The sequence below is a fragment of the Theropithecus gelada genome, chromosome 17 (assembly GCF_003255815.1).
Source record: "Theropithecus gelada isolate Dixy chromosome 17, Tgel_1.0, whole genome shotgun sequence".
In the NCBI taxonomy this organism is placed as follows: domain Eukaryota; kingdom Metazoa; phylum Chordata; class Mammalia; order Primates; family Cercopithecidae; genus Theropithecus; species Theropithecus gelada.
Genome location: NC_037685.1, coordinates 57216418 through 57226539, shown reverse-complemented (window position 1 = coordinate 57226539; position 10122 = coordinate 57216418). Strand labels below are relative to the sequence as shown.

The window sequence follows — 10122 nt, the reverse complement described above, 5'->3', positions numbered from 1 at the left end:
GTTAGCTCCTAATGAGTGGGGATAAGACACCCCTCCCCTCATGAGCTTAGGGACCTGAGAGTAGAGAGGACCCTGCTACTGTCTGAAACGCTCATGTATGTCCTCACTGCTGCCATGGCAGGGCCAGTGGAGGGGATCTTAAGACAAGGGGCAGGGGCAGACCTGGAGTGGCAGGAGAAAGCAAGAGAACTTTCCCATGTCTTTTTGATAGAAGTGGAAGTAGCTGGGAAAGGGGGCCATGATTCAGAGGAGTTGCGGGGTTGTGATGTGGGGATGCCGTGACAGAAAGCAGCTTGCTCATATGGCTGGAGACTGGGAGCAATGAAAAACCCGGGCAGAAGGCCTACCTTAGCTACACAGGGTGGTTCATACTGTGTGTACATGCTGGGTGGGCTGGACCAAGGCCTGAGTGTGAGGCCAGCTTTGTTTCAAGAAGCAGATGCAGAGTAGAGTTTTTGTAAGATGAGCACAAGTACACCCAAGGGTCAGGGGCGTGGGCTTCCTATCGGTGTCCCGCTGTGGGCCAGATCATTTCTGCAGCCTCCCTGCAGCTTCCCAGTCTTGAATCTCTGAGCCTGGCCTCTTCATTAACAACAGAGGGCCCTCATCTTGGGCTCTGGTTCCGGTTTGCATCCCTGCTGGGGTGAGATGATTCCCACTGCTTCTTTGGCTGCTCTCTAACAGGGCATCTATCCATGCCCAAAGCCCTGGCATCCTGTCCGTGCACCCTCTGCTATCTGACCTCATTCTGCCCTGTTTTTGGCTGCACTGTACCTACCTTAGTGCCAACAGCTGAAGAAATCCCACCCTCTATGCCATCTGAGATACAATGTTTTCTAAGAGTAACTCTAGCTAAATGGCAGAGCCAGAGAAAAGGGAATTATTGGGAGGAGCAGTTATGGCGTGACATGTTTCTCAGGCCATTCTGGCTTCTACGCAGGGAATAGAGAACAGGGAGAGCGACAGTGGTCCTCTTGTTCTACCCTTCCCACTACATGGGAACTTTGATACCTGTCTTAGGTTCCTCCTAGAAAATTCTGAGAGACCCCAGGGTCTCACAGGTATACGCCAAGATCTACCCTTCTTGGTCAACACTGTTTCCCTTCTTGCTTCCTCTGGTTGGCAGTGGTGCTGTCCCATACTGCTGGCAACCCCAGAAGTGCCATCAGTGACCCCAAACTCTGCTGAAGGCCTACACCTGCTGAAGAAGCTCATGCCCAGTTTGAACCCACTGATGACTGAGCCCAAGGATAGTCTTGTCTGTGCCAAGGGTCCTGGTGGCTGCGTTGAAGGACTGAAGGAGAGGCGGATTGTCACCATTGCTGACCATGTTTGTGGCGGGTTGAACTGTGTCTTCCAAAAGATCTGCTGCAGTCCTAACCCCAGGTCTCTGTGCATGTGACCTTATTTGGAAATGGGGTCTTTGCAAATGTAACCAAGGTGTAAGTTAAGATGAGGTCATACTGGAGTAGCGTGGGCCTTTAATCAATGTGACTAGTGTCACTCTAAGAAGAGGAGAAGAGACACAGACAGGCACGCAGAAAGGAACATAACATCTCTGCCTCAGACTGAGGCAGAGATTGGAAAAATGTGTCTCGAAGCTAATGGACGCCAAAGATTAAACAACTAGAAGCCCGGGGGTAGACGTGGAAACTGCCCAAATACCAGTGCTGTCAGCTGCCGCATGGCCAGTGTCCCCTTGGTGACTACCAGCACTACAGGCAAAAGCTCATTTTGCTTTTATTTGGTCTTCTGTGGCACTTCCCTTGCCTAGAATCCAGGTACACACCCATGGGAGGTGGGCAGAGGTAATGTCCCATGAACCCGGAACTCCTCCCCTTTGAGCTGCTCCTTTACTCTGGAGGCTACGTGGGGTTGTGGCTCCTCCTGGGATGGGCTTTTTCCCCTAGCAGCCTTGACTGTGCACCAGGGTTAATGTGGAAAATTATGAGTTGCAGCGGGCTTTTCGCTCGCATATTACTAATTAGAAGTAAATTTATCCTTTTAATAAGCATATATCCAGAACAGCTATTAACTCACAGTGAAAGCTGATGTTTGGGGAAATCAGGAATCAAAATATGCTAAAGAAAACACAAGAACTTCAATTTAACTCGGGGCCTGGTCTCAGACCTGTAGCCCTCCCTCATGCTGCTCGTCCTAGCCTCGAGCCTCATCTTCCCAGGCAAGGGGGGCACGGGAACATGCCAGCAGCATTGCACCTAGGGCCAGGCTTTCTGCAAGGAGCATCCACATATTTCTCTCCTGGCGCCTGTGCATTTCACACTGTGGTCTCAGCTTCCATGAGGCCCATGGAGGGCAAGGACAGGCCTCAGATACAGGAAGAGAGTGGACAGCAGGGAACTTTAAGACTAGTGGCTCTGAGCTTTTTTCTGTTCATCTCATAAAGAGGAACTTGGGTTGGACATTTAGGGGTTCTCACTGGCAGCACAGCTTCTCAAGTCCAGCTTGGAGGCTAATCCCATGTGGGAATGGACATGAGCAGGGAGGCAGACATTTCAGCCTGGGGTGAGGTCGGGAGCTGGCCAAGCGGTCTGCAGACGGGAGGTGGTCTCAATCCAGGTATTGTTTCCAAACCATAGTGATGAAACATTATCCCTCTAAAGACCCACAGCAAGTTTAAGGTAAAGCTAGCAGCCTCCTTAAGCAGAAACGCTGAGACACATGAGAAGTCCCTTAGCAGCAGCCACACAGCGGCTCAAAGGGGAGCTCCTCGGCGGCTCACTTAGGATAGAAAATTCCACCCAGTGCTGGGCATGGTGGCTCATGCTTGTAATCCCAGCACTTCGGGAGGCCGAGGCGGGCAGATCACTTGAGGTCAGGAATTTGAGACCAGCCTGGCAAACATGGTGAAACCCTGTCTCTACTAAAATAAAATTAAAAATAAAAAAGTACAAAAAAAATTAACTGGGTTTTTTGGTGCACACCTGTGATCCCAGCTACAGGGGAAGCAGAAGCAGGAGAACAGCTTGAGCCTGGCAGGCGGAGGCTGCAGTGAGCCCTGAGATCACGCCACTGCACTCCAGTCTGGGTGACACAGCAAGACTCTGGGGGAAAAAAAAAAAGAAAGAAAGAAGGAAAAGAAAGAGGCAAGGGAAGGGAAGGAAAGGAGAGGGGAGGGAAAGGGAGGAGAGGGGAGGGGAAGGGAGGAGAGGGGAAGGGAAGGGAGACAGAGAGAAAGAAAAAGAAAGAAAGAGAGAGAGAAAGAAAGAAAGAAAGAAAGAAAGAAAGAAAGAAAGAAAGAAAGAAAGAGAAAGAAAGAAAGAAAAGAAAGAAAGAAGAAAAGAAAGAAAAAGGAAGGAAGGAAGGAAGGAAAAGAAAAGAAGAAAGAAAAGAAAGAAAGAAAAAGAATTCCACCCAGTAAGCTTTGGGCAAAGGGCTGGAGTGCTTTGAAGGCACCCTAAAAAAGGAAATGATGATGATGATGATGATCATGATGATGATGATGTTAAGTTCTTAAATGATCCTTCCTGTGTTTCTCTTCATTTTGTTCCCTTGTTTTGAGCACCATCCTCCAGAGAACCTCACCACCTAGCAAAAAAAAAAAAAAAAAAAAAGCCTCAACAAAATGACAAATACTTCCTGGTGCCAACAAAGAAAAGCCCACACATGTCTTCCAGCAAAATCCACTTGCTGTTTGCATTTGTGACGCGTCTTAATGTTTTGGAATGGCTTTTCCCCGAAATGTTTCCCCTCGGCCCTGTACGCTATTCCTTTCTACTCTAATTTTCTGTTCACTCCCAAGCTGGAGCAGGATGGGGGAAAAGAGAATGAAAGAAGAAACCGTAAACAAAAAATGGGAGTGTTTATGGTAAAATTATCTTCACTGTCATGGTCTGTCTTTCAGGGAAAAAAATAAATCACCATTTTGCTTTCTCCACCCTTGACTGTGAAGTTTAATATAAGGTATGGCTCAGTCTTTATGATGGTTCATGACCTGGCTCTAACCGTCAAACCATCGGACCATTCTGCGCCTCATCTCTCTCCCCTGCAGACTCTCTCCTTACCTCTCTGGCTCTTGGGGTGAGTTCCTTTCAGCTGGCCTCACCCTGCTTTTTCCCACTATCCCTGTAACAAGGATGTTGGGTAGGAGGATGCTGGAGGGTCCTCACTCACACTGCAGACTCTACAGCTCCCATGCCCAGTGTCTTCAGATGGTTCCAGAGGTCCCTGCTTTCTCCTGTCTCAGGGCCAGGAACTCATGGTGAGGGCAACTTCCCCAGGCTGAAGACAGCTTTGTCTCTTTCTCTTTGTTTGAGTGTTGATGTCCCAAAGGAATGATACCCATCCCAAAGTCCTCTATCAGATTTCTCCCAGGAGGCCCAAAGATTCTCATGTAAATTAGAGTCACATTTGACCTGCCCTGATGGGTGAATAAACAGACCACTTTCTCCCAGTGGAGAAAGGGAGATTTTTTAATAGGCGACTTACTTTTCCTTGATCCCAGTCACAAACTCTTCCAAACTGACAGAGCTACATAGTAACTCACAAATCTAAGCAACTGTATGGGGTGTGTGTGTGTGTGTGTGTGTGTAAAATTGAGACTTTCTATTGTTCTCAAAAGGTTGTAAAGACATAACGAATGGGTTTCTCTTTACAGTTCCTTACACCCGGTCTCCCCAGGAAGCACTGAGGAGTCTGATTCATGATGTCAAGCGGTCAGTTAGAGTCCGGGAAAGCCTCTTTCTGGTCTCACCTTACTTCCTGAACTTCCTGTCCCAGGAGAGACGCTCATTAATAGTGAGAGAGAGTTGATGGGATTAGAGTCCGGAAGTAACAACCTCTTGTGAACCTGAACTCATTGATTTCTTTGTTTTACAAAACAGTGTTCTTGATAAAAATAAACAAAAAAGGAAATAATACAACTAATAACTCCAAGGTCTAAATGTAAACCAGCTGTATCTCATAACAACAGAAGCTGCAATGGCCAACATACGTCATTAATAAAACGCCAACTTACGTGGATGGGGATTGGGATTTCTTGGCATAATGCAAACAGCACATAAAAAACGAGTGGGGAAGAGACTGGTATTTGTATACATATGTAATTATTACATATATTCTTAAACTATATCTAATAAATAATCAAATGATTAAATAACATACTATATATACTATATTAATATAGTTATATTAATTATGTAATATATCAATACATGTATATGCTTATATTAATATATGTTATATTAATAATTAATTATATTAATTATAAATATATGAATTATATTAATAATAAATAATATAAAATAATTTTATTTATAAAATAAAATATATGAATTATATTAATTAATTATTAATATTATATTAATATATGTTGTATTAATATATGTATATGCTTATATTATTATATATAATATATATTATATTAATATAATGTATATAATAATATAATATACATTATATATACATACATATATACATATATAACATATACATATAATATGTATATACATATATACATATATAATATAATATATACATATATAATATACATATTATTGTATACATTATATTAATATATGTATATGCCTCTCCAAATTTCTTCTTTTTGCTAAGGAGCACTCATCTGGGATTATGAAATCAGCTGTCACGATGAGAATATTACCAGTCACTTTTTAAATCAGAACACAGAGGAGACCCCTAGACTGGGCTGTTTCCAGAAAAAAGGTTTTCCCTCTCCCTGGACCAGGCCGGTAGGAATGTCTGCAGAGACGCCTGGACACACAGGGACCCCTGCCAAGCTTTTTCTGCTCTGTCTATTGGGGAAGGGGGCTACAAGTCAGCCCTGGTGGGATGGGGGAGGGGAGTGGTACAGCAGTGACAGGAATAATGCCAGCGTCCCGCTGAGTGGGAAAGGAGAGGGCAGAACCCAGACCCGAAGGCCCACCTGTGGAGTGGGTCTGAGATGCCCAGCCTGTGTTCTCGGTCAGCTTGTCTATTGTTATCAGATGTGGGCTGGGCCCCGGCGTCTGTGACTTCATCCCATGGTGGCTGGAGTCTGGGATAAGACTCATGGTTGTCCCAAAGGTGCAGGCAAACTCCACCCCGGGGAGCTGTTGTGTGCGCATTGCCGGGTTGCTGATCCACTGACTGAGTGGTGCCGTGTACTTTTGTCACAAGAACCATAACCATAACGACAGCCACACAGCATGGACCTAGCGTGTGCTTAGCTCTGGACAAGACATGGATGTAGGCAGACGTGCTTCCTGCCTGCTGCGCTTGGTGCACTAGTGCTAAGGACAGACATGCAGGGCTTGGGAAAGGCATGAAGATGCATGGAGTCCAGGAGAGAGAGGATAAGAAAAGCAAGCATTTTGTGCTGGGTTGAATTGCGCTGTCGTTTTCAGAGGCATTGCGTGATCCACGGTTGCGCTCCCGCGAAGAGCGAGTCTGGAGAAGGATTCGGAAGGTGGGTGAGAGTTGAGGGAATCTGAATTCCATCATTACGACTCGAATGTCTGCAATCAGCTCGCGGCTGTGTCGCCTGCTCGTGCCCCACAAACGCCATGCAGCGCCGCGCCAAGTCGGATGGAAGTGGGTTAGGGGATTACATAAGCCCTTGCGGGAGGGAAGATGGTCTTTTATGTGTGTTTCTTTTGCAGCGGCGGCGGCGAGCGCGGCTCAGGTTGATGTGGAACACGGGTGACAGTGGCCTGGCGCGAGCCCACTGCTGACGACAGCGGCTCAGCCCGCGCGGTTTCCATGGAGACGAGCCGGAGCCGCGGCGGCGGCGGGGCTGTCAGCGAGCGCGGCGGAGCTGGCGCGTCCGCGGGGGTCTGCAGGAGGAAGGCGGAGGCCGGGGCCGGGACCCTCGCGGCAGACATGGACTTGCATTGTGACTGTGCCGCCGAGACGCCGGCCGCCGAGCCGCCGTCGGGGAAGATTAATAAAGCTGCCTTCAAATTATTCAAGAAGAGGAAATCGGGTGGCACCATGCCCAGCATTTTTGGGGTCAAAAACAAAGGGGACGGGAAGAGCTCGGGTCCGACGGGGCTGGTGAGGAGCAGGACCCACGACGGACTGGCCGAGGTGCTGGTGCTGGAGAGCGGCAGGAAGGAGGAGCCGCGCGGCGGGGGCGGCGGGGGGCGGCCGAACCCGGGGCCCCCCAGAGCCGCGGGGCCCGGCGGGGGCTCCCTCGCCCCCAGCTCGGTGGCCAAGTCGCACAGCTTCTTCTCGCTGCTGAAGAAGAACGGGCGCTCGGAAAACGGCAAGGGGGACCCCGCGGACGCGAGCAAGGCCGGCGGCAAACAAAAGCGGGGGCTGCGGGGGCTGTTCAGCGGCATGCGCTGGCACCGGAAAGACAAGCGGGCCAAGGCGGAGGCCGCGGAGGGGCGCGCGGCCGGGGGCGGCCTGATCCTGCCCGGCTCGCTCACCGCCAGCCTGGAGTGCGTCAAGGAGGAGACGCCCAGAGCCGCGCGCGAGCCGGAGGAGCCCGGCCAGGACGCCCCGCCAGACCCAGCAGGTGAGCCCGCAGGGGGAGAGGAGGTGCCCGCCCCCGCCGACCGCGCCCCAGCGCGGAGCTGCCGAGAGGCCGAGGGCCCCGACCCCGGCGCCCGGGGAGAGGACGCCGCGGGGCATCGGCGCGCCGAGAAGCCCCGGGGACCCCCCGAGCCGGGGCCCGGGGAGGTCCGCACGGCCGAGGACGCGTCCAGGACGGGGGCCGTTCCGGTCAAGACGGTCCCCCTTGTCGACTCCGAAGGCGGCAGCGGCCGGGCACCCGCCGCCCCGGACCCTGCCTCTGTCGATCCACCCTCAGACCCGTCGGCAGATCGTATTTGTTTGATGTTTTCTGACGTGACTTCACTGAAAAGCTTTGACTCTCTTACAGGCTGTGGAGATATTATTGCAGACCCAGAGGAAGAGGCAGGTGCCAGCTGTGACAAGCATGCCCCCGGGCCAGGCAAGCCGCCTCTCTCTAAAAAGAACCCCGGCGTGGTGGCCTACCAGGGAGGCGGGGAAGAGATGGCCAGCCCGGACGAGGTGGACGACACCTACCTGCAGGAGTTCTGGGACATGCTGTCCCAGACCGAGGAGCAGGGACCCGGGCCCCAGGAGGGCGCGGCCAAGGTGGCAGCTGCGCTGGAAACCAAGGTGGCGCCCGAAACCCCCAAAGACACCAGGTGTGTGGAAGCGGCCAAGGACGCGTCCTCCGTCAAGCGCAGGAGGCTCAACCGGATTCCCATCGAGCCCCATCCGAAGGAGGAGCCCAAGCACCCGGAGAAGGAGCAGCAGGAAGGCGTCCCCAACAGCGACGAGGGCTACTGGGACTCCACCACGCCAGGCCCAGAGGAAGACAGCGCCAGCAGCGGGAAGAAGGCGGCCATCCCCCGGGATAGCTACAGCGGGGACGCGCTCTACGATCTCTATGCTGACCCGGACGGAAGTCCAGCAACCCTTCCTGGAGGGAAGGACAACGAGGAGACGTCCTGCCTGTCCCGGTTAAAGCCCGTATCTCCAGGCACCATCACTTGTCCACTGCGAACCCCAGGCAGCTTGTTGAAGGACTCTAAGATCCCTATTAGCATCAAGCACCTGACCAACCTTCCATCTAGCCATCCCGTGGTGCACCAGCAACCCTCCAGGAGTGAGATGCCCAGAACAAAAATCCCGGTTTCCAAAGTGCTGGTCCGCAGAGTCAGCAACCGGGGCTTGGCTGGGACCACCATCAGGGCAACGGCCTGCCACGACAGTGCCAAAAAGTTGTGAGGTCTTCCAGGCCAAAGTGGATGGGCCACATGTCAAGGAATACAACTTTTCCCTGGAAACCACTGCAGTTAGTTTTGCTTTTCCTAAAGAAAGTCTTTTAGGACACCACCCGTCCCCGCCTGCTCCAGAGCATGGACCGAGGAGGTCTCTGTGCCCTGAGCAGGGACAGGATAACACCAGAAAGAGGGATGCTACACTTGGGATTCTCCTCTCAAGATAAGTCCCTGAGAGTTATTTTCAAGCACTTTTTTCTTTTTTACCTTTAAGTTTTTCTTCTTTTTTTCTTTAATATAGTGAACACTTGGAAGTCACCTTTACTTGCCTTTGCAGAAAACAGGACTTAGCCAAACCTAAATAAGAGTCATGCCTGGATATTGGGATGAGCCAGTGTCCGGAGGCCTGAAGGAACCACTGAAGAACCAGAGGAGATCTCCTCTTCCAAGACAGATTTCCTTCCTTCCCTTCTTTCCTCTTTCCTTTCCAGGAAAAAAAAAAAAAAAGAAAAAGGAAAAAAAAGAAAGAACCTTTGCTGTATCACTGTGTGGAAAACACCTCCAAAGCTGAAAGAGCCAGGTATTTACCTGATGAGCAGAGGGGACCATTGATTGGCAGAAAACTTCCCTACTTCAGTTGCTAGATATGCAAATTGACAAGTATCTAACACTAGGAAAATAAAGGCGAGTTTTGGTTTGGTTGATTTCAGTAATTTGTTTGGGGAGATATAAAAGGCTCAGGAGAGCAGGCTTTTGCTTTTGTTTGTTTCTTCCCCCACCCAGTGCAGAAATCAGGATCAGGGAAAGATTTTACTAAATGCCAATAGATACAGTATTTAAGCATTTATAAGCTGAAACCTTCTCATGTGAAGATAATGCATATTTTACAGTTTATCCAGCTGTTAACATTTTGTAATCGTCAATAATCTAGAATATAAAATCCGGTCTTACAGCTAGACGTGATGAGGGTCCCCAAACCCTTGACGTTCTGTTATGTATTGTAATGGGAAGAGATTCTGGTTTTGTTTCATATGGGTCCTCTGGTTCTCAAAACAGCAACAACAACAAATCTATTGTGCTGGTGTCCCAGAGGAATGGCTCTGCCTTGTTTTGGGTAAGAGTCTGTTTCTCACCCCAAAGCCTCTTTTCAGATATTTTTTTTAACCTTGATTATAAAATTTTGGATCCAACCATTCCTCAATATGGTGAGTGCAAAATGAGGAACACATAAAGAAACACAATAGAAAGATATAGTTTTTCACATCATTTGCCTTTTGCTTTATGGACTTATGATGAAGACAAGTGTGTGCAGAATATGACGTTGGCAAGCTTATGTATTGTAAACCCTTCATGCCAAGATTTTTTTTGAAAAGTCGTTTGCTTCTATGTATGTTTTCTAATATTT

General features: G+C 49.6%; 1 protein-coding gene across 4 annotated transcripts; it reads left to right on the top strand.

Annotated features, from left to right (window-relative positions):
- The first annotated feature begins 5888 nt into the window (after positions 1–5888).
- On the top strand, positions 5889–9426 carry AMER2 (APC membrane recruitment protein 2). 4 transcript variants are annotated; one of them, XM_025364494.1, is made up of 3 exons: positions 5889–6427; positions 6621–7480; positions 7847–9426. In XM_025364494.1, the coding sequence occupies exons 2-3, from the start codon at positions 6721–6723 to the stop codon at positions 8722–8724; spliced, it is 1638 nt and encodes a 545-aa protein (XP_025220279.1). In that variant the 5' UTR covers positions 5889–6427; positions 6621–6720; the 3' UTR covers positions 8725–9426. The 4 variants fall into 4 exon arrangements, with proteins under 4 accessions (XP_025220279.1, XP_025220276.1, XP_025220278.1 ...); XM_025364491.1 differs by having other exon boundaries at positions 6621–9426; XM_025364493.1 differs by having other exon boundaries at positions 5889–7480.
- Positions 9427–10122: the final 696 nt, after the last annotated feature.

What these genes read in the sequence shown, in the direction of transcription:
- AMER2 (XM_025364491.1), top strand. Translation starts at nt 6,721, where the DNA reads ATGGAGACGAGCCGGAGCCGCGGCGGCGGCGGGGCTGTCAGCGAGCGC.